General features: G+C 33.2%; 5 protein-coding genes across 5 annotated transcripts; 2 read left to right on the forward strand and 3 right to left on the reverse strand.

Moving 5' to 3' along the window:
* Window positions 1-194: 194 nt before the first annotated feature.
* EAF02_003715 (uncharacterized protein) lies at window positions 195-1,313 on the forward strand (the record flags this gene model as incomplete). Its single annotated transcript, XM_038899763.1, has 1 exon — window positions 195-1,313. The coding sequence occupies one exon, from the start codon at window positions 195-197 to the stop codon at window positions 1,311-1,313; it is 1,119 nt and encodes a 372-aa protein (XP_038760690.1).
* A 408-nt stretch (window positions 1,314-1,721) lies between these two features.
* Window positions 1,722-2,717, reverse strand: EAF02_003716 (uncharacterized protein; the record flags this gene model as incomplete). Its single annotated transcript, XM_038899764.1, has 4 exons — window positions 1,722-2,362; window positions 2,413-2,505; window positions 2,556-2,624; window positions 2,678-2,717. The coding sequence occupies 4 exons, from the start codon at window positions 2,715-2,717 to the stop codon at window positions 1,722-1,724; spliced, it is 843 nt and encodes a 280-aa protein (XP_038760691.1).
* Window positions 2,718-4,028: 1,311 nt separating this feature from the next.
* EAF02_003717 (uncharacterized protein) lies at window positions 4,029-5,841 on the reverse strand (the record flags this gene model as incomplete). The annotated part of the gene is made up of 2 exons (XM_038899765.1): window positions 4,029-5,372; window positions 5,433-5,841. 2 exons carry the CDS (start codon window positions 5,839-5,841, stop codon window positions 4,249-4,251), a joined length of 1,533 nt encoding a protein of 510 aa, XP_038760692.1. The 3' UTR covers window positions 4,029-4,248.
* A 1,216-nt stretch (window positions 5,842-7,057) lies between these two features.
* EAF02_003718 (uncharacterized protein) lies at window positions 7,058-7,492 on the reverse strand (the record flags this gene model as incomplete). The annotated part of the gene is made up of 1 exon (XM_038899766.1): window positions 7,058-7,492. One exon carries the CDS (start codon window positions 7,490-7,492, stop codon window positions 7,058-7,060), a length of 435 nt encoding a protein of 144 aa, XP_038760693.1.
* Window positions 7,493-23,778: 16,286 nt separating this feature from the next.
* On the forward strand, window positions 23,779-24,525 carry EAF02_003719 (uncharacterized protein). Its single transcript, XM_038899767.1, has 3 exons — window positions 23,779-24,075; window positions 24,191-24,277; window positions 24,323-24,525. The coding sequence occupies exons 1-3, from the start codon at window positions 23,819-23,821 to the stop codon at window positions 24,360-24,362; spliced, it is 384 nt and encodes a 127-aa protein (XP_038760694.1). The 5' UTR covers window positions 23,779-23,818; the 3' UTR covers window positions 24,363-24,525.
* The last annotated feature ends 304 nt before the right edge of the window (window positions 24,526-24,829 follow it).

Consider the following 24,829-nt stretch of genomic DNA (forward strand, 5'->3'; position numbering starts at 1 on the left):
AACTATTATTTTTCGCTGTTGTACTATGCATGTTCTTTGAAGTTTGAGGCTTCCTTGTTCGATGCTCAAGTCCCGAGTATATATATAAAGTTCCGCAATGGGATGAATATAACATCATTAACCTTAATTTCTTGTTGTTTCGATTATACATACTTCCACTTTGCAAACACTCAAACTGTCCCAAAGATTTCAACATGCCACCAAAGAGAGCCCCTTGCAAACATGTCATTTTATCTGACGAAGAACTCGCATCTGGAATTACCAGTTTAGAAAACATACAAGCTGGAGTGGAAGAATTTCATACAAATGGAATTGTCATATTTGAGAATGCCATTCCTCATGATATTCTCGATAAGTTCTACGAGAAGATGAATACCGATGGTGCCAAAAGGTTGGAAGATCCGAAAGTCTTTTTCAATCATGGCAACGAGAAAACCAATTTCTCCATATGTCCCCCTCTATCCAAAGAGTGGCTTGCCGAAGATATATGGGCCAACAAACACGCTTCAGCAGTAATGGAGGCTGTATTTGGGAAACCACAACTAGCATATGCAGGAAGTAATATCAACCTCCCAGCTGCAGATCCAACATCTCGTCAAGCTGTACATGTCGATTCTTACCACGACCATCACCAATTTCCCACCTGCATCGAGCTTTTCATGTACCTCCACGACGTATCACCCACAAATGGCTCCACCGAAATCTGGCCCGGCTCTCACCGCGACTATAATTTGAAAAATCTAGTAAGCCATGGTCGTGGCTGGGTAAAATCATCAGCTTTCAATCGTCGTGCAGAGCATTCTCCTCCCTTCCAACTCACCATGCCTAAAGGTTCCATCGCCATTCGAGATCTCCGTCTCTGGCATGCCGGTATGCCCAATCTGTCAGATCAAAATAGAATCATGCTTGGGTTTATTTATTTCCCTCGCTGGTACCGCAGTCCCATGCGCATCATGCTTCCTAAAAATTGTAAAACTGTCGTGCAAAAATGGACACAAGTTGATGCGGTTGGGGCGACGCAATTCGTGGATGGGGAGGTAGATCATTTGGATCAGACGTTGGGAACGCTGGCCTATTTGAATTTCACACAGGATCCGGAGATGGGAATTAAACAGATTCGGGCCAAGATTGATTTGGAACAGGGAAGAGAGCCGAATGCGGCGTTGGAGGTTACGGAAAAAGATTATTGGGTTCCGGGAAGGAACAGGTTGAGTGATAGAGTGACGGAGGAGGCGGAGGGTAAAAGTTACAAAGGGAGGTCGAGATTGAGTCGCAGGGCAGGGGCAGAGGAGGGGGAAATTTTGACGCTCTGAAGCCGAGGGGTGGGAGTGTAAAGAAGAGGGCTAGGAAGTAGGTAACGGAAAACGAATCCAAGAATGAGTGAGGACGTTAAAATTGTTGCTATCTCTTTGAGAACTTGTATATTTGTTGTTATTCTCTTTTGATTATGTAGTAGTGAAGAATCTGAACGAATCTGTACTGTTGCAGCTTTAATTTTTATGTACTACTGCCGAGAATCTAATCTTTAATGATCTACTAAATAATACCAACGAAACACCTTTATAGCGCTGCAATGAGAGAATTGCACATAACAATATCCATGCCTGAAAAGAATCAACCAACCAGGGTCTGTCGCCCCATCCCATCCTATCCCATCCCATCCCATTCCATGCTAAAAAAAAAAACCTATCCTAAAATCCCGATCGCTACTCCCGCTCCCTTCAAATAGGCGAAACCGGGCTCCCTGATCTCGGCAAAGGATCTCTACTATATGGAGGAACCAAAGATCTATTAGCCCTCCTCATACTCGGCCCTCTAGCATACGGACTCACACTTCTACTATTTCTCCTCTCCGACGACGATCGCTCTAAGAGCGTTTTCGTAATACTCCCGCTCATCATCGCGGCCACGGTACTAAAAACCCATGTTATCCATTGAAGTGCTAACATTACTTTTCCGGGCTTGATATTCATCTCTGTAACTTCTCCGCTTGAATTTGAGGCCGAAAGGGAAGATGGGGAATGGACAGCTAATGCTGCGCCGGATGAGGTGAGCGAATACGCAGCGGCGAAAGCTACAGCAGCGGAACACCAGAAGAGCAGTGTGATGGTAAAGATGTGGGAGGGAGAATTGTTTCCGTTTCTTTTGATGATTCCACGGGCGAAAAAGAGGGCGAGGAGTGCGAGGAGGAAGAGGAGAGCGGACATTGCGGGGATGACGAAGGATATGCTTCTTTGCAGATCGAGTGCGTATTGGAGGGTTGAGTGGGGAGTAGTGAAGTTGTAGAGGGTGGTGAGAATGAGGGGAGATTTTCCGACAGAGGGAGTACAGATGCGGCCGGTGGTGGTGGGGGCGCAGAGGGCTGGGGATTGTTAATAGTGCTACGAGTAGGGGGGCGAGTGGGTGCCTTACAGGTGTAGGAGAATTTAACTCCGTTAGATAGTGAGGCAACGTAGATGTTGTCCATACCGGGTGAGTTGGTTGCACAGCCAATCAGTAGCAGAACTAGAAAAATCACGTTAGAATGCTTCTGACATTTAGCATAGAAAACGTACTGTGGAATAACAAGATGGGAAATCCTAAAGCATATAATGCAAATGTAATAAAAGTTACTTTGAACCTCCCTAAGTCTGATGATTAGCAATTACGTAGAGAAGATAATCTCAAGGGGACTGACCCCAACCATCAAGACGTGGTCTCCTTTCTCCGGAAGGCATTGTATTATGATAATGAACTTTCCCCTTTGAATTTGCAAAATTTCAATTAAAATTGATAAGAAAAGAAGTCAGGTTGCGATGCTTGTTTCTTCATCAATGCTGTGAGGCAGTTATACAAGCTAATATAGACAACAGCAATCACTATATGGACAATGTTTGTATTTTAAAGCACCTAAATTCAAATTCCATACATTCATGATACTATGATATTGAGTCATGTGGCGGTAAGGCGGTGACCAGTATGATCATTAAGAGATATGAGAATTGTTGCTGCCCAATTCAGGTCCAAAAATAGGTCTACAGATTGCGGAAACCTTGATCCTAGCTATAGTTTCGTTGCGACGACATGTATCAAGGAAGAAGCGATTTATCGACAGGATCGAAATCTGTTTTCATTCAATGGCAAACACGGGGAAGAGAAGTTTTCTCGCTGGGTGTGGTCGGCTGTCGGGTCATATATCGAGTCTCTTTGCCAGATTTGGTGGAGGAGACCTATCAATAGACCGGAAGTTTCACGAGGCAAAGTGAGCAATGTTTTTGTCTGCACTGTCTCATGATATGTGGAAAGCAGAAATGAAGATAGACATGCACAGATCGTGTTCGTAAAAGAAAATTTCAGCATCGCAGAAATCCTTAAAAACATTTCGAGAAGCATCTTTCCCACTCCGCAACCCAGTGATCTGTCCGGTAAATTGGCCATAGGTCGTGACCTATTGGGGCGGGGATTTGAAAATTAGAATGGCAAGTCACTCGAACTCATCAAGGCTTGGCTCGTCATCGATTTGCCTCGAGACTTCTGAGGCAAAATTGTGAAATTCCATGTGCACTCGCTGTGGTAAATGTGTTACAATTCTCTACTGAAACTGCAAAGCTCGCCATGAATGACAGCAATGGAGCTCTAGCATTATGAAGTATAAATAATATATACGTTTGATCCACAAAAATTCACATAGAGATTCCTTATCCCGTCGAATTGTTTCGCATGTTATGATGTTTTTTTTTTTTTGGAACTCAATGTGAATGACATGGACATTGTCCCAAATTTTGTTTCCATGTTGAAGTATATGGCAGAAAGGCTCGTAATAGGTTGCACACCAAATCATGATTAATGCTCTAATTCGAATTTGAAAATCAAACGCTTTGAATGCTCCAAACCATTAAGATGTTCAAATTCATATTTGAGAATTCAGCTTGGTGTGTGGTTTATGCCATCTAGAGCATCAATCTTGGAGCATGAAGAGCAATCGCGAGGGTGCGGAACTATCCATGCTCGACTACCGATCGACACATGATGGTCTGGTCACACATAGGCAAATCTTACTAAGTCCACTCCCCACAAGATTGACCGCACACCTTGCTCTCAAACAACCATGAGGGAAAAACATGTTATTATTCTATTTGGATAGCCAGCACGACCTGCATATACTATCTACACAAACCCAGAAACCAAATATAATTGCCATCTCGCCATCCCAAGAAACCGATCCATGAACCAAACATAACCATTCAGCAAATCCCCACCGCAAATTTCTCATTCCTTGTTTGGTACAAACAGATCCATGAACTCGCAAACCGACATACCAAAAAACTCCATGCTTTTGGTTTTTTCTATAATCGTATCGATTCTCTCCTCGCTCAGTTTCAATGCGAAGTTCTTCCTTGCTTTCTTTTCTATTAACTCTAAACTTTCTTTCCTTCTCGCATGGCCTTGAGGGAAGTGGATGACTATCTCCTCCAATTCGGTATCGTCGTTTAGAGTAACCTTTATTGCGTTGGCTAGACTGCGAAGATCTTGATTGTGGTAATCTTTTGTAAATTCTGGATCTTCCTTGATGGCGATTTTGTCTCTCAATTCTTCCACTCGAGGATCTTTTGACCAGGTACTGGTGTTTTGGTAATCTTCAGTCTCGGGCAGAGAATTTTTGAGAAGAGTAATGGCAATCATATATCCAAGACTGTGATCACGATCTGAAGGTGTTTGAAGCGCTCCTTGTTTATTCATAATAACCATCGCTGCTTCTTGGGTCCGAACTTGAATACTTTTGATATCGCTCGTGGATACTTCTTTTTCTTTCAATTCTTCGCAGATTAAAAGGGCGGCCTCGAGTGCAGTCATGCCGTGGCTTTCAGTTGTATAGATTTTGAAAAATACGTTTTCAACAACGGAGGTACCAAATGGTCGGGGAAGCTCAAACGTATTGCCTCTGAAGAGAACATCGTAAAATCCAGACCGTGGAGCACTCAAAGCAGTTTTCACACCTGCTTGTCCGGTCTTCGCCATGAGTGCCATTTGTACAGCTCGCATGCAAGCATCACCTGCCGCCCAGTTCTTTCTTGGGCCAATATTGGGTGCTTGACGATATGCACGGAGAGGGTTACCATCAATCCACGCATGAGAGACAGCGGCTTTGGCTTGCTCTTTTGGGAGATCCATGAGCCAGGACACGACAGCTGTGGAAGCTACTTTGACAAGGATGACGTCATCTAGACCAGCTCTGTTGAAAGCATTCTTGCCTTGAAAACAGCCCTGAATTTCGTAGGCCTTGATTAGAGCGATAAGTACATGACGCATGGTGAGGATGGAATCTTGATCGTCTTTGGAAGTGGCTACGCGTGAGAGAACGTCGGCTGTTGATAAAATAGCTCCGAGATTGTCTATGAGATATTGTCAATAATCCATTTGGACGATGAGGGAAGGAGTGTTGGTAATCATACCAGAGGGATGCGTCCACTCAGCGCCTAAGAATGCATCATTATGGTTGAGGTATCGAATCATGGCTCCCATATCAAAAGCACCCTTCGCTATATCAAGTTGATAATTTGTTCCGGGTAGTTTAAATCCATTGGGAATGGTGTCTGGAGAAGGGAAGGTAGGCCCAACCAATTGAGAGAGTTCGGTGCTTGTGGCAATGCTTTCGAGACCAGCTCCAATAGCATCAAGTAAAGCTGAAGTTGCGCGAGTCCATGCTAAAGGAGATGTAATCTCATAGCCGTATGTGTAGTCAACGATCCTAGTGATTTCTTCATCGTAACAAGTAATGCCATTTCTGTCTACTTTTTCATTCCTCGTCCTGCGAGGAATTGAAGCCGTAGAGGCTGATGTTTGAAGTTCTATCATCTTCATGATGAATGCGGCTAAATCAGAAAACGAGAAAAGAAAAAAGACGTGATTATTGAAAATAGAAGGGTGAATGACAACGATAGCAAACCGGAGAAAACATCAGGGAAAGAAAGACTTCATATATAGGTGTGCGTTGAGGCACTTGCTCTCCAACCCAATTGTTCCGATAACATTTTGACCTACATGGAATACTTGGCCCAATGGCCGTTTTGATTGTCACAATTAAGAACGAACCAGGTAGACCGTCGAACTACGACAGACAAAGTTCAAACTCTCCAAGCTATTCAGAGCGTACAAGGTTACGAGCTGAATACTCGTTAGATTTTAGCGTGCGTAGTGTTGTCAAGTACGAACTCCTCTCCTTATTGATTTTCCAGCAAGCAAGTTGCCTTGCATGCTATTTGAAACAAAATCAGGTAGAGTCTCGCAAATGTAGCCCCAGGTTGATTTGAGGATCTCGGTTGGTAGACGTGTATCCATCGGTCATGCATATTTCCCCACTCGGTTCGTTGGTGGCACAACCGCTCATGATTATCCCTGCCAAGCTGCATTGGCGTGCGGCCACGCATGTCGACTATGAAAATTGATGACACGACTTCACCGCGCTAAGTGATGTGGATTGTCTCTTTGAATTTGCATGAACTTTTCAACGGACAGTTCTTATCCAATCATGATAGAAGAAAGCAGGGCCTCTATAAGAAGCACACGATGCTTTTTGCTTGGATTTTCATTGGTTCAACTTCAGAGCGAGCATCCGAACTCCGAAGATAGAGCAATCCTCCCAATTACTCATCGTAAGGCAAAAGAAGAGTTGATACAGAGCTTGGACAGCAAGTTCATCTGTAAGCTAATGCACTCATCTCAACCTGTATTCGGAAATATGGCAAATGGATATTTTCTCGAATGCTTCTTGAACCGTCGGAGAAGTGGACAAAAAGATTCCAAAACATACAACAGTGGGGATTCGCTGGTGGTCACCCACCCAACTACTAATCCACCGATCTGAAGCTTGTGTATGGCAGAGCGGACGGGATGCCCAATTCTCTTCAGTCTATGGTCGTATGTGGTAGTCATTGGCTTGCTGCAAAATATATTCCAAGTCTTTGTGTACTTATACTAAAACTACACAATTTCGATACCACAAACCCCTCTCGCAGTTGCTAGCAAATACAAAGTATTTAGCTATTCTGATACACTTCATGCATTAGATAAAAAAACATCAAGCTTCCCGATAGGATATTCTCAAATAGATACTTTGCACTAGTAGTGATGAGTCTCTTTCTTTTCCCCGACAGTCATTCTGCTCGTTGTCTATCACTTCTTCCGCAACTTCTCCTCCTTCCCCAGTAAGCTCTTCTTGTTCAGTAAGTTCTTCAGCATCTTCAATCCCTGATGACTGATCCTTTTGCTGCCAATTCACCATGCCGTAATTATCTTGAGATCCTTGCGAAGGGTCGCCGAGTAAAAAATCCAATAAATTAAACGGAAACATCTCCATAGGGCCACGATACGCTTGATAGCATTGTTCGAGCATTTCCAAAGCTTCCTCAAGTTTGTATTCATGGTGCTGATAGCTTGCTCGAAGAAGATATCTATTTCTCCTCCAGGAGTCGCAGAAATTCTCAGGTTTGCAGCAAGTATGAGTTAACCCCATTGATTCGAAGATAAGCATCCTTGTGCAATCATATGAGTATTGCTTCAACTGCATCGGCGATGGATGAGTATTTATTACCCAGCAGCAATAGATACTTTCTAAATACGGCCTTGATTGAGTTAAAGATCGGGATGCTTTAATCAGAATCGATGTAGGCGTACATCCACGTGGCGAGCACAAACAATCGCAGTCGTCGTGACCTAGACTGTCCCGGGGCTGTGCAGACCACATCCACACCTATGCTGTGTAAACAAAGCCTCCATTCATCAGAGAAACTGCTTTCTGGAGCATTCGTTCAAGGGACTAGGTGCATCTAAGCGAATCACTGCTCAGTCCCACGTTATATCAACTTTCAGTTCTGGCGACTAGCCATAATCTAATGCCATCAATCGCTACATTTAGGACAATCCATTAACTGAGTGCATTGGTTTTATCACAGACACCGACAGTATCTGCTGTAAAACGTAAGTGCATGATGATTAATTGTGGTAGGCTTAAGCACCGCCTACGGTATCCATAGCTGGATCGATCTATACGGTGGTAATAAGGCTCTGAATAAATGAATATTTTTGTTCGGATATCAAGAATGTCGAAAAATACATGCACCAGCAGGCTGCACAGCCACATACTTGTGTACGACAAGATTGTGCAACTGAAGAATGGATTCTTCCATTCCAAAAAACTGATAAGAAGTTTGTACTTCTAGATCACACTGCAAGGATAGAGAAGGAATACACGTCATTTCAGATTCAGTTAATTGTCGGGAAGTATTCCCTTTGGGGTGATTGGCTATAATGCCCAAGGACGGCCAATTAGATGCATATAGTTGAAAAAGTCATCAATTGTGTAAAGAAAAGTCAGATCAGTAGTCCGAAATGAACGGTGAAGATTCACAGCCTTCCTGTTCCTATCGCTTATCCTTATAGCCCTTCATTATCGGTGAAGTAATGGTTCGAGCCACTTGTCGAGTTATTGGGTGTCTCACTTTGAGAAGAAGATTATTTGGAACGAGTGTTAGATGATTTTATGAAAGTCCCAGTTTCAAACCTCGCTTTCTTGGATTGAACAGTGCTTTCTGATTGTACAAGCGATTCGTAAGATTCGAGTTGTATACATTAAGTGAAAAACACTAGCCAAGTAATTCCAGCCACAATATGTTAGAGGCTTCTGCAACATATATCCAGTATGGATGACATATATCTTTGGTAGATGATCAGGGCACGGCTGGGCCGCTTGACCCTGGCCCATCCTGCCTCCCCACAGTCAGCAGCTCCCGCTCTGTCCTATATACCAAATATCAGCGCTCCAAAAGCAGATAGTAGAAGGAAAAAAGGGGCCTGATCTCCGAAACGTACAATGCATGGAAACCGGTATATGATATCTCGGAACCGGAAAGCCTCAAGCTCCCTCGCAGAATACTATACAGACTTATAGCGATGCGAACCAAACATGGTAACTTTGCAGCCTATCATATCAAATTCAATCACGAAAATAGTACGAATATCTGTATATATGGGATTGAGAAAAGTATATTGCATTTCTTTCAATATTCAATCAATAATCAGATACACAGCGACTGGCCGCTTATACCAAATCGATTTCGATCCGAATAGGACACAATAGTATATATCAACCACATCCTGCAAACACAATATAGCTTTACTAACCTTCTCGTTAGATCTAGATTCTATACTAGGATATATTCAAACTATGTGAAACTATACGAATTCCAACCTACTCCAATACTTTGAGGATAAGCTTTTCACTCTAATCAACCTAAGACCCGCACCGAACAGCTATAAGCGCTCCAAGCGCTCTCCCGATCGACAGCGATCGACCTGATCATCCGCCAACACCCGGATAGCATACGAAACAAGGCTCTCTGAAACAGGATCACAAACCCTTAGATAGAACAACTGCAGAATCGCTATAAGCAGTATTGAGCGGGGGAATACTAGAGGCAACAAGCTCCTGATTAGCTAACATTATATTACTATGAGCAGCTGGAACGCTAGTGGCCTGTAGGCCCGCTCTTTAGTATGTTTAGAATATCCTTTGGGAGATTAGATAATAGATGCTAATCACTATAAATAAATAAATAAATAAATATCTTTGGCAGATCCACTGCTGTTATGTAAATCATGTGTAGCCGTAAATTGTCGATTTCAACTTTTCGTGTCATCTGCGTATATTTACATGATAGACTGAGTTCGTCATCTCTAGCCGCAGCGACGATCCGCCCTTGCATACCAAAACATACCATCCCCTCTATCCCGCACTTATTATGATGTCAAGATTGAAAGATCGAATTGCAGAGCCAGGATGTAGAAGTGTCTTCTCCCTCACGAAGTATCGTGATTTGTTGTGTGTCGCCATTGTGCAGTAGGCTTTCGCAGCTCGTTTGACAATCCTTCCATGCGAACATTCCCAGACTCTGAGGCTGGAGTTATTTACAGCGAAAAATAAGAAGGCTTAACAAACTTGCCCGTTTCTGTTTCATTTCTGCATAGTGTTACACAAAGAACATATGTTGGTGCCTAGAAAAAATACGTACATGCAGCCTCTTACGCCAAGTCGGACTAAACCAGGACAGATCTTACATCTTTTAGTCGCAGCTTCGACTTCAATCTCATACACTTTGCAACCTCATTTATCTGTCAGTCGTTGCCACTAAGCATATAGTTGGGCTTGAATTAGCTGGAACATTTCTAAAAATGTGAGAAGTGATCAACCCTAGATCTTGGGAATTTTTGCTAACATGCGGAGTTTCGCCTAGCAACTCTCATAGCAGAGAGTCGCAATATCTCTCATATGTGATAATTGGGTAATCGATAACTCGATATTGATCATAGATGAAGCAGACATTCATTCTCTAATTATAAGCGGAAGCTTTTCATTGAAAGAATTATATTATCAAATATACAATCTGGTGCGAGAGCGCCAACCTTTCTAGTAGCTAAGGGCTAGTTTGGATATACAAATCCACGCTGGATCCACTGAATATTCCGTTCTTTTTAAAAGCGGATTTTGAATTTATATTTGAATATCAAATCGCGGATTCTATCAAATAATTCGTATTTCAATGAATTTAGTATATTTCGAGGTGGGAAGGAGATGGATTACTCTAAAATGATATTAAATAATCTGTGTTTTTCATCAAATTTGTATAGAAAAACAAGGATGTAGATTGAAAACAAGAATTAAAAAAAACAGTCCTCATTTTTAATCTGATAAATAATCCGTGTTTTTTATAGGCTTTTATAGGTCTTTCATCTTATATTCATATAGTATTATAATAATATTAATATTTCAAATACCTAAGTTTATAGAGTATCTTTATTTTTCTTTAAATCATTTTTGATTTCGATTTAGATTACTTTATATTTCTATTCCCCACATACTAAAATATATATAGTTTAGTTTAAAAGTAGATTCTTCAATATTCTTTTTATTATAGCTTTAGATTCTATTAATGATTTAGATTGTAAACTATCTTTTTCTTATTCACAATAAATGATAATGAGATTAATAATTCTGAACAGTTTATTCCTATCTTGATTTATAATTTAGCTATTGTTATTAGCTCTTTTTATTGTACTCCAATTTCGAAAAAAAGAACTAGTATTTCTGGTGAATTTAAAATACAATCTCTTCTTGATTCTAAATATCCTCAATATTGTCAAGAATAATTGTATATACCTCTACATACTTTTTGACTTTTGATTGAGTTTTGTCACGAAAAAACAAAGCTATAACACTTTCAATATGCTTTAATTGATCAAAAACTATATGTATTTCTCTATATCGTAAACCAGCATGGAATTATATATAGTATAGCTAAAGCCTTTTTTTATTTTAAAGAAACAATCTATAGTTACAAAAAACACTTTATATAAATCTACTTATTGGTTTATTCTAATATACTTTAAAATGGTTTTATCAAGTTTTAGATACTATAATAATATTATATCTATTAGTAATAAAACTACCGAATCCAATTATACAATTCGTTTTTTTTTCGAGTAGTAGAAGATGAAAAATATTATATATATTTTGTAAATTGTCTAGAAGCTCTTAATGGTATCTTTATTCCAGCAATAGTATCTTTCGAAGATCGATCTGCTTATTTTAATCGAAAAGGGTATACTGCATAGTGTTGGGATAGGGATCATGTGACTGACCGCGCTAGCGCATGCACTAGCGCCCCCGCACTATAGCATATACGTTCGTAGCCTTTAGCTTTTAGAACCTCAAGCAATATTATAATAATATAAATTATTAGTACTATATTATTTCACTATCTCTATGGTGATATCAATACTAATTAGTGATATTATAGATCAGGAGTCTGGCACTTTAATTTCAAATGTAATATAAGTTTGTAACTAAGATTGATATTTTTCTAAAAGGTATAAGCTCTTATATCAAAGTAATATGGTTTGATATTTGTTTTTGTATAAATAAGGATTGTTAGTAATGTAGTGGTAGTTCTTATATTCAGTATTAATTCAATATAATTTAATATTCATAAATCAAGTTTAATTAGTAATATAGTAATAACCCTTATAATTAATTTTAATTTATATTTTATTCTTCAAAGCAATGTGTATTGAAGAATACAAACCAGTAGTTATCAGCTCAAGCTAAGCACTATCTTCTAATGAATAAGTATAACTTTATTGGATTTTGATAAAGTTATATTTAAGTATTTCACTTATTATTTATTTATTATTCATCAATATGATAGGATCTTATAAAAACAATTCTGTGGAGTATAAGTCTAAATATAATAATAATATTGGAAGTGTGGCTGAATCGATTGTATTATTAGTTATTGTGATTAATGATTTTAATATAATGGCTGAGTAATAATAGAATAATTTATTAATCTTACAAAGAAAATAGGTATAAAAGAGATTAGAGATTTTTGTAAATATAAATTTTATGAATATCAATAATCGAAGTATTATGATAGCAAGCTATAATCGGATTACTTTCGTGAATTTGAATATTTCAATTCGGAATATTTTCAAGTAGTCGGTATATATCTTTTATATAAGTTGAAATACAAATTATATTTGTATGGTGTGTTTGTTGGTGAAATATGAGATCTGTATGATATAATTTATTTATGATATTTTAATTGATATAATCCGATTATTATATAAAAAATGGTTAGATAAAGAGATTGTGAATATATTTGTAGATAAGGGATTTATATTTCGATTGAAAAGTATATAGAAGAAAATAGATAAAAAGATATTCGAGCTTTTATATATATATTATTAAAAGAATCTAAGATATCTCAAGTAAGCGGCTAGTTCGGACCATCAGGTTTCAATTAATACAGATTACTGCAATTATCAAGTATTCTATTTCAGATTATAATAATTTCAGGATTCAGCTCTTTAGATAGTAAAGAAAAGGTATTAATATTAAACAAAAGCATTATCAAAACCACAAGTACCTTATTACTATAAATCCGTCTCCAACCTAATACCAGCTTTCTACAAGAAAATAGTAAACCCAACTTACCCGTATATTTATTCTATAATCAGAAGAAACCATTATCTTCACAGCTAGTTCAATATGAATAGTTTTGATCTAAAATATCTTTTCGACAATTCGATTTTCTATTATTACAATTGTCTTTATTATTATAAGAGAAAAGTAATCAATTATCTAGTAATCTATTTGATAGTGATAGTGATTCGAATAAAGGAAAAGAAAGAGGAGGTAATGGAGGTAAAGGAAAACGATTTCCTATAAGATGATTATAGTAGGAATAGTAGTGGTAGAAATAGAAACGGTTATAGAAGAAGGAGGAGGAGATAATTCAGGATATAATTACAGCATTTCGAAGATCTTCTCAAATCTATTACCAAGAATCATAAATATTGATCAACTTTTCAGAAATCTTATGAAACTTTATAACAAGAATAATAAATATAACAAACAAAATAACAATTTTATACACAAATTCAACATATTCCTCAATAATTACCAATATGTTAATCTATCTAACAATCTATTCCTAAGAGCATTCCCTGCTATGCTTATCGATACAGCACTTGATTTCTATTATACAAATTTAGAGACTATACCGATATTAATATAGGAAATTCGCAAGTTGTTTATAAATACATTCAAAGACCTCAAGTATAAAAGGAATATTATATAATAATAGAAAATTGTTATACTAAGAGTATAATAACACAACCAAAGAATAATAAAAAATCAATCACTCATTATCTATAACAGATAGTGATAAGATTACATCACTTATACAAAAAAATTCAGTAATATAATTAAAACAGAGAATTTACTTTATTAAAAGATTATCAATATATATACACCAATATTAATATACTTTCTAACTTGTTTTTGCCTAGCTAATAATATATCAAGTTTTTTTAAAGAACTTTGTTTAGCTATTATAATATAAAAGCTGGCTTATCCAAACAAAAATATAATATTCTATACTAACCGGAAATATTAATGTAAAGAAGGATACAATTAGAATAAAGGATTTGAATAAGATAATTAATAATTATTCAAATTATAAACTAAAAAGAAGTATTTTGTTTACAAAAAGAATAATTATTAATTAATCAGATATAACAAGAAGAAACATAACAAGTTATGATATAAATATAAGGAGTAGTTTAAGGGTATTAATAATAATTTTAATAAAGGTTTTTAAATAGTTTCTTATTAAATATAAAGATCTTAATCAAATAATATTAAGAAAATCTGATATTAATATTAATAAGAAAATCGAAGCTTTACTTTGCTTAATATAAATTTTAAGATTTATCAAACAAAAAACTATATTCAAGCTTTATTACTCAAAACGGACTTATTAATAATAAAGAGATTATAATGAGATTGATTAATAAAATATTTATTTATATCCTAATACATCAAATCGAAAGGAAACTATATTTATAAACGAATACAATTTCAAAGAGTTTAAGGGTATTATTATTAATATAGCTACAACAGAATAATCCATAGTAGAATTCAATTATATATAGTATACAAAACAATTATTGAGAATATTATCTTAAACAAAAGCAGAGCAGGAGTTGCAAACATGATATTCGGGATTGGAAGAGCTAAATCTTTCGAATCAGTCAAACTCCATCTACCCCTAGGAACTATCGAATTTCATATTATAGATACAGAAACATTATTCCTATTGTCACTTAATGATATAGATTGTTTCGATATATACTACAATAATATCATCAACACTGTTGTTACAAGAATAGAAGAAAGTTACTCTTACATTCGATGCAACAAGTATATAGTTCTATTATAGTAAATAAATATATAGTAGTTCATATAATAAATTATCAAAAATAGTGAATATTACCTTATCGATATAGAATTATAATGCCTATACCATTGCTTTGATTATCTATTAATATATAGACTTTTATAAGTACTATAATAAGCTGGTCATAATAATATCTCAAAAGCCAAGATTGATAAGCTTAACAAGTTTTATCAATATTGTCAAAAGTACAGAAAATCACTGGATTGATTTAAATTTAATTTATAAAATAATATTGACTTCAACTACTCAATAATAATTAATATCATATATATTAATATTATCCCATTCTATACATTATTAATAAAAATATATAATTCCAAGCTATATAATGGCTAAACAATGTCACTACAAAACACACTTTCGATATACTTCGAAAATGCTGGATGGATACTTATATTAATTCACTAGATTTTATTATATATAATATTGGGAAGAACTTTGTAAGTAAGAAATTCGTTCAATACACTGCAATTATATCAACAAGAACAAAGAGTATACTAATTGAAGCATATTGGTTAATTAGCATAGTTGAATATTATTATACAATTATTAAGAGAGTGTATACTATTATCTCCAACAAACTTGATAGTTTTATTATAAAAGAGATAATACTATAAATAACTATAAAAGCAATAAATAACACTACAGGATCAAATGGATTAATTCCAATACTTCTAGTTTTTGGAGTATATCTGCGAATATCTGAATCTGATCTATTTATACCTACAGTTCTATAATAACAATCAGCAATTAAGAAAGTAATAAATGAGATTCATAAACTATAAGTGATATAACAAGTATCTAACACTTTGAGTTAGCGAAATGGACTATTTATAATAGCTTTATATGATTTATCTGTTAATTCGAAGATTTGAATATAAAGAGAATATAAAGAATAAATAGAATCATATTATTTATTGGATATAAAAGATGAGATATGTATAATACAACTATTAAGCAAATCAACGGAATTCCGCACTATTCAGATTAAACCTTATATAAAGGATATACAAAATCAGTCTCAGGATTAACCCCAACCATTTATCGAATCAATACAAATATCATTTGTACAAGCTGGATTGACATAATAAGGGCAACTTGCTATATTTAGTGCAAGCAGAACAACTTTACCAAAATCTGGCAAAATTATATTTACCCCCTTACCAGCTATTACCAGAAATAGGAATCCAGAGGAGACCCTTTTGGATATATCCAGGAATCCCCAACCTCAACAACAATGAATCCCTTAAGTAGTAATTCCAGTATAATCAATACTTTTCGTGAAAGGAGAAAATATCGAATTTACAGAATACCTATTGAATTTGTTGATTTTTTTATTAAAAAAAGATAAGTCTAATAATATATAGTATATTAAATACTATATAGTGTCTACTGATATCTTACTATCAATAATTTTTATGAAATTAAAACGAAAGGAGGTTAATAGACTTATAGAAAATAGTATTTTCCAATTTATAAAGATTATGGATATCCCTATAAGTATAAGGATTTTTAATTCTTGTTTTATTGATAAAATTAAGAATAAAGAAATTGATAAAGTATTTCCCAAATTCCGATTAATTATACAAATATGAAAAGATTAAGGAAAAGATACTATTTTAATATAATTACTAATAATACAATGTATTAGCTAATATATTATATTAATAGTAATAGTAATACTATCTAAGAACAAGGTAACCATAAGTATTCGCGATATTATATAAGTATATACACAATCGATATCGAACTTAGTTCAAAAGTTTTATACTCAATCATCACTAGAAATAAATATTCCAAAAAACTTTATCCTACAAGTTGTATAATCATTATATAATATTCTGGAAGCAGGCAATTATTGGTTTAGCATTTATTATAAGCATTATACTAATATTCTTAAGATAATATAATCGATCTATAATTTATATTTGTTGTATACAATTAAAGATAATACAGTATTCGGTATTGTTGGATTACAAATGAATAATATACTTATTATAACTAATAAAGTATTCACAAATTGTGAATAAGCTGAACTCAGAAACACTAAATTCATAGTAAAAGAATGTGAAATACTTATACCAGATATATTATTTAAATTTAATAATAATCTGATTATTTAATAGAATAATAATATAATCTATTTCAATTAGAAAAAATAATATGAAAACCTTTATTTAGTTAATTCAGAACCATTTAATATATAAAGTACATATAGTAAGTTTAGAAAGTTGGTGATAGTAAAAGACCAGTATATTATATAATGTGTTCGAGGAGTATATATAGTAATTATATATTAATCAGAGGCAGCCTTTGATTTGTTATATATAATATAAATAGTTAATTCAAAAAAAGAAGATACTAATATTTTCAATAAATGCATTAATGATAGATTGACAACTCAGAGAAAAGATTACAATTTGTTTCATTTAATATGGACTCTCTCAAATTAGTTATATTTATAAATATGTTCTTTACTAACAACAAAGATTTGTTCTTCCAGATTAGATATATTATTATTCTAATAAACAAATTCAATAGGGCTAATATCATTTATTGATTATCAATCAAGTGTAAAAGAATTACTAAAAGTATATTAGTATTAGAGCTCTATAGTATAGTTTTGGGCTTTGATATTAGCATAACAATTAAAGGCACACTTGATAAGATCTTTTCAAATCACAAAATACTATTAATCATATATATCGACTCGAGATCATTATATAATTATCTCACAAAGTTTAGTACAACTATCAAAAAGAGACTAATAATTGATATAATAATAATTCGAAAAGTATACAAGAAATAAGAGATTATAAAAATCAAATAGATTAATAAAGAATCTAATCCAGCAAATACAATAACTAAATCTAAACTGTATCAAGTCCTAAAGGACTTGATTAATAATAACACCATAAAGATTAAGATTATAAAATAGATTAAAAGAAATTAATAGTATAGATAGTTATATTGAGAAAAGAATATTAATTAGAAAAGATACAATACAACGACTTTAGAAAATCGCTAGTATTAGGATAGGGATTATGTGACTAACCGCGCTAGTGTATACACTAGCGCTCCCGTACTATAGCATATATGTTTGTAGCCTTTAGCTTTTAGAACCTCAAGCAATATTACAATAGTATGAATCATTAGTACTATATTACTTCACCATCCCATGGTGATACCAACACATAGAATATTCTTGTAATAATTATTTTCAATTTATAATTCTGTTATATATTAGCTGGTTGAAAAGGTTCTGTAAATAATCAAAAGATACTTTTAAATACTTTGATTTCAAAAGGTTTATGAATTCCAAAAGGTTATTATTATCTAGATAATACAGGATATATAAATATTGGGCAGGTTCTTATTCTATTCAAAGGGGTAAGATATTATTTATAAAGTAATTGGGATTCAATAAAATATCCAAAATATTAAAAAAGCTTTTCAATCTTTGACATTCTTTTTTACGAAATAAGATTAAAAGAATTTTTGAAATACTCAAAATGCGCTTTTTATTTCTAATATAACAATAAAAATACTTATATACAACTCAAATATATATAATTTATACTTTGTATATTTTATATAACTTTATTCAACAAAATAGTTTCAAAAAGATTTATTCGAAATTCAATTTGATTATATTATTGATTATATTTCAAGCACTATAAATAATATAATAATGAATTCAAGTAATAACGAATTAGACTCTATTTCGTTATAATCTATGGATTACTTTCGATAAGGAATTGCAAAGGCTATATAAAGAGATTATTACAAAATGAAAAGAGTTCGAAAAGCATAAGAAAAGAAAAGCAATACCATATTGAAATAGAATTTGATAAATACATATAATTAGAATAGAAAATAATCATTAGGGTTTCTTTATTTATTATTATCTTCTATTATAACTTCTAGTATTTCTTTGAATTCTTTAAGGAGTTAAGAGAGATCTTTTTTTCATTCTATATAATAAAATAGATTCCAAGCTTGCTTATATCTTACCCCATCTTTAGAAATCCAAAATCCATATCTTTTTGGATTATAGTTCTATTAAAAGTTCATTATTCTTCAGATCCAGGAAGCTTGATATCACTCTTTCCCTTTAGCTTCAAAATATCAAAGCTTCAAAAAGCAAGATTTCTCTAAATAATATATTGTCGATAACTAAATATTTTATAAAAAAGTTTATTAGAATACAAATATACTCTATTAATATATTAATAATTTGATATAATAATAAATAAGGAATAGTAAATAAGAAATAACTAAAGAGAAATAGTTAATAAAAAAAATCAAAATAAACCTATCTAAACAATCTTTTATCTATAAAAAATCCGAAGATTCTTTATCAATTTTTTGTTTAGATTCTTTAAATAATTATAAATTACTTTACACTAGTTTTCCAAGCTTTAATTTAAATCAAAATCCCAGAAAGTCTAATTACCTAAACTTATATATTAGTATTTATAGAATCAATAAATATTACACCTTCATACTTATTTTAATTCTTAATTAATATTCAAATCTTTTAAATTAATCTTTTCAAATTCTCTAACTTTATTGTTCTTTTCTTTATTATCAAATTTCTTTTTTTCTTTTCCTCTTTTTTATTAATATCGATTTCTCAACCCTCAAAATCTATTTCGGAATCATCTGATTCAGATTCTAATACAAGATTATCATTATTTTAAATAAGGTTTTTTGCTTTCAACACTTTTCTAAATAAAATTAATTAAAATCAGATTTTTCATTTAGATTCACATACTAGGATTGTTGCATTTTGATATTCAATCGAGTTTGTATAATCATTTTATCTTATCTATTCTTCGATATCTTTAAAAAATCAGAAGTTTTACAAAGCACTTTCAAAGTATAGAAAATCTAATACTTTTTCCTATCTTTCTCTTTTTCGACTTCTAGTTTTTTAGATATTATTCTTGCCTTTTGATTATATATATTTCTAGTTTTTCGCTTTTGCAAATATTTTTCTTACTTTTTCTATAACTTCTTCTTATTAGATTTAATTACTACTGGCATCTTTTTGATTCTTTGAAGCTTAGAAGAGATTCAATATTATAAATATAACATTTATTATTGTTATTGTTATTGTTGTTTCTAAAAGCACATTATTTATATTATTTATAATATTTTTGTATTCGGAATAACTATATTCTATAAGAAATAAATAGTATGATTAATTGAATTACATGATATATGATATATTAATTCATAAATACATATTTCTAAACATTTAATTTTTCAATGCTTATTCCTTTCACCCCTATTCTTGAAGCTTTTTAGATATGCACTTTTTGAATATTTGAAACCTTTTTTACAATAAACTGAAATGATTCAAATCTAAGCCTTGAAAACACTATATTCTAGGAAATCCTATAGCTGTAATATAAACTACAAATATATTACATAGGGAAGCTATATTACATACTAATATCAAAAAGAGATTAATAAATAAACAAAAGCTAGGTATAAATAAAAGATTACCTTTTTTTAAAAATAAAAGTGTAAAAAAAGCTTTGAAAACAAAGGTTCAAAGTGTAAGAAAGTAATCTAAAAAAGGAAAAGCAGAAATTGCTAAAAGAGCTTACTGATAGAAAGCGGAGAGTAAGTAAACCTTTTCTTGATTTCTAAGCTTTTTTTTTACTAATTAAATATAGCAGTTGCATTACAAGAGATTAAAAAGTATCAAAAATCAACCGAATTACTCTTGAAAAAAAGCCCCTTTTCAATATTTAGTTAAAGAGATTTCGGATCAATTTGCACTTAATAAAAAGTGTTGGAAATGGAATGCTGCTATTCTTATAGCAATTCAAGAGGTAGTTGAATCCTTTATAGTTACTCATTTTGAGAGTACATTTTCTATCCTTTCTATTTATCAATTGAGTAGATTATTGATTTAATTTATAGTATTACAACATTGTGCATTTCATACAAAGAGGCAAACTATTAAAGATATAGATAGCATTTTTCTTCGAAGAATAATGGAGCTGGCAACCCCTGTTATTAGTGGATATTATATCTTGAGAGGCTAAACTTTATAGTTTTCTTATTAGCCGTTTTTACTAGCTGTTTCTCACTAGCCATTTCTCATTAGCCGTTTCTCACCAGCTGTTTCTCACTTGCCATTTCTTACTAGCCAGTTATTACATACTTATATTCTTTATTTCATATACCTAGGGCTGGTGAATAGATGTTATTCGTACTCATATATTGTTAATATCAAATAAGACAAAGGTATTGAAAGATATAATATTAATATCTAATTGAATAAATACAAAGGTTATATTGATAAAAACATATAATAAAGAGAATAGAATAAATAGAATTGCTAAATCAAAAGCTATTAGAACTTGGAAGTCACCCTTTATTTAAAGCTTGTTATAAAGGAGTGGATAATAGAGGCATTTCATTATTTTCCTTTTCGTACTACTCTTTAAGCTCTTTATAGATCTTATTCACAAACTCTACTTGAAATAAGCCTATATATATAAACATCAGCAACTTACTATAAAATTGGCAAAACACCAGACACTGGATATTATAAGAAATCAACAAGCTTAAAAGCAATATCAGCCTTTAGGGACTTATATTTATTAGGATAGTTTTTGTGTGATTATATAGTATACTTAATATCAAAGAAACAGTAGATTGTCGATTTGAGTATATAAGACATTAGAATAGTTTTTCGATTTATTAAAATCTCTTAAAGATTCATTAATATAAAATAAACTATCTATAATTTCAGAAGAGATAGTTTTTCGAGGCCTTTTCAATAATGTGTAGTTTACAATAGATTATTTATATCGCTCTGTTTCTAATTATAAATCAGTTAATAATAAAATACATCTCAAAAATATGAATTCCTTATCTTGTATATCCCAGAGCTATATTTATTTCATCTTTTAGCGTTTTTATCTGAGAAAGGTATAGAGTATATTGAATCAGCAAGATTATTCTTCTTATCTAAAGAAATAATTATTTGTTATATTAAAGCTGTAGGGTAATATGCAAATTTACTACTAACTATACAAGTTTCGAATAGAAATTGAAGAATCGACCAGCTTTCTGTATAGTAACTTCAATGCCAATGATATTTTTGATTATTAGTTTTACTTGCTTATAGAAGCGTTTTCTATAGATGATTAGGTATATAAGGCTATATAGTGTTGTTCTTTTTATTGAATCTAATACCTTAACCAGATAGATTAAAAAGATACCGATACTCTACATAACGTTCCTTAATCTAAATCAAATCAATTAGATCAAATAAACAATAAAAAAAGAGGATGTTTATATCAAATTGATTTTCTTTTTAATTTGATTATTAGTTAGATTCTTATTACTATTAGTGTGTATCTTATATTCTAAAGTAATAGCTTATGTAAATTGATTATAATAAAGTATTCTTTATTTAATGAATTGATCTGATTGTTGATTAATCTTTTGTAGATAACTTTGTATTAAGTTTAAAAGAAGCTTTTTATAGAGTTTCTATTTGAATTAATTCATAGATTTCTTTAAAATATCTTCAATCTCAATTTCCGAATCTACTGATTTATCCTTCCTTTTAATAGTATTAGTAAAAAGGTTCTTTTTATTTTCTGAATTATTATAAATGTTATGTTTGGGTCTTGATTGATATTATAGCTATTATCAATATCCCTCTCATTATTATTATTCTTATCACTATCTATATCGATATTTGTTGAAAGCCTCTTATCAATTTTGGAATCCTGCTATATATTATAAATTAATATAATTAAAATAAGCTTTATTTGAATTAAATATCTATATATAGCTTTTCTTTTTTATAGAGAGTATCTTTTTTTAATTGAAGGTGGTATTGTTATTGTAAAAAGAGTTGAATAGTAAATCTCTAATGAGAGAAAAGAAGGAGGTATTATAATCTCGAAGTTGGCTTTGAGATTCGGTTACTTTTACTATAGGTTTAAGCTTTTGTTTGAAATAATGAATTGGGGAAGAAAGACTTCGAGTTCGAAATCTTCTACCTCTTTTTCGTATAGATATAAATCTTCGATTGCTATTATCATTAATAATTTTCGATTTCCTAGATGCTTTCGAAGTGTTTTAAGTAATGATTGCATTATTGGCTATTGAAATAATTTTATATATAGAAAATAGCTTCAAAAATACTTCAAAAAAAGGTTCTTTTTTTGAAAAGAAAAAAAAGAAGAAAGATAAAATCAAAATATATTTCTTTTCCAATTCTAAGCATTTTTTCAAGATCATTACTTTATTAAAGCTTTTTATATAATTCTCAATTTTAAATATAAGGTTTAATATCAAATTGAAATTTAAATTGAATATTCTAAAAAAACCATAAATTATTTGACAAATTTGATATCCAAACTATAAAATCACAAATTAATAATCCGCTCTTTTTAAAACAGATTAATATCATCACAGAATCCGCGATAACACAAAGTACAGATTATTTCAGCGAATTCAGCACGGATTTTATATCCAAACTAGCCCTAAGAATCTCGTTGAATCTTGAACTAAAATATCAAGAGGCCAAGACGGCTTGAGAATTTGTTTCCGTCATCGAAAAGGGAGAGAGCGGGGCCCCAAGATTTCAAAAGCCTCAAGAGAAGAAGAAAAGGATCTGCATGCAGGTGATAGACCTGATTCTTTATGCTCAAAATTCAGCAACTTTGATCAGCAGGCTCAAGTACAGAATATTAAGAACGCGGCAGAACTTGTCGTCGACAGGTAAACTGCACCTTTTGATAGGAAAATGCTGTGACGTTTGGCTTTCATGCGCTGGCCACAATGCTCCCAGAAGATTATATGCTTGGAATGTCTAGCACCGCTGAATAAAGGCTTAATGCCTATATAAGCGTCCATTCTCACATCAAAACCTGATTTTCGATCATCAATCTAACGACATATTACAGACTTACTTCAAACTGGCCAAATAAAAAAGCTTCATCATGCAGTTCAAGCTTACATCACTCCTCATTCTCCTGCCCCTTTCCCTTGCCCTGCCCGAGCCGATTGCGGAGCCAGTTCCAGAGGCTGGTTTCAAGGAAGGAAGCGCCATTACACCCCGTGATGGGCCCGATACACTCATAGCCCGCGCTTGCTCCTACAACACTGGTTGTACGTCCCAAAGCGGAGCCAGTGCTGGAAAATATTGCGGTTTTTGTACCCAAGTACGCGGAACGTATCATGTCGGTGACATCTATCAGTGAGTAGTTTTCCTTTCCATTTGCCCTTTTAGTATCAGGGCTGCATGTTCAAATCTTTCTTGCATAGCACCAAGTGGTCTGCAAATGATAATAGTTGCTAACTTCGGCTTTTAGAGTCAATGGTGGCTCTGGGTCCTCGAGCTGCTGCAGTTATGGAGCAAGCTCGGCATGTGCTGCACGTTGGCCAGCTGTCAGTCCAAAGTAAGTGGATTCATGTAAGAATTTACACCAAGCTGATAATTCTAGTGTTCTTGTCAAATGCGCCAACAATGGTAGAGGATACTAGCTGAGTGGAGGCCGTTGATTAGCTGGAAAGCTCACTCTTTTTTCTGATCTAAATTGCAAAGTAGACTGCCGAACAGACTTGGGGGTTTTGCTTTACCCACATTATTTTCTTGTGGAACCTGCGAATGAATGTTCCAAATCTATGTATTCCTTGCGTTTTGTTCAATGACAGTCTTTTGGTATTACGTAGCCATAACCAATGAAACAAAGCCCTGCTGAGTACCCAGAATCACGGAGCCATCACTGTTGCTAAAGGGCATCTGTATCAACATTTGAATTCAATGCTGTGAAGCATCTTGCTTAATGTTGCATAAGAAGGAGCTGTTCAAACAAAGAAACAAACATAGAAAAGAATTATTACAAGAGAGTGCCGGTGAGAAATTGGCTAGTGTACAAGCCACACGACAGGCAAGCGCAAGTAAACTCAAGAGACAAGATGCAGGGAAGTATATCTCGAAACCAAACCTT

The sequence above is a fragment of the Botrytis sinoallii genome (genome assembly GCF_014898435.1).
Source record: "Botrytis sinoallii strain Bc 23 chromosome Unknown BSIN_005, whole genome shotgun sequence".
Classification (NCBI taxonomy): Eukaryota; Fungi; Ascomycota; class Leotiomycetes; order Helotiales; family Sclerotiniaceae; genus Botrytis; species Botrytis sinoallii.

What these genes read in the sequence shown, in the direction of transcription:
- EAF02_003719 (XM_038899767.1), top strand. Translation starts at nt 23,819, where the DNA reads ATGCAGTTCAAGCTTACATCACTCCTCATTCTCCTGCCCCTTTCCCTT. An exon ending in CATGTCGGTGACATCTATCA is followed by an intron (nt 24,076 to 24,190) that starts GTGAGTAGTTTT and finishes TTCGGCTTTTAG; the next exon opens with AGTCAATGGTGGCTCTGGGT. An exon ending in TGGCCAGCTGTCAGTCCAAA is followed by an intron (nt 24,278 to 24,322) that starts GTAAGTGGATTC and finishes TGATAATTCTAG; the next exon opens with TGTTCTTGTCAAATGCGCCA.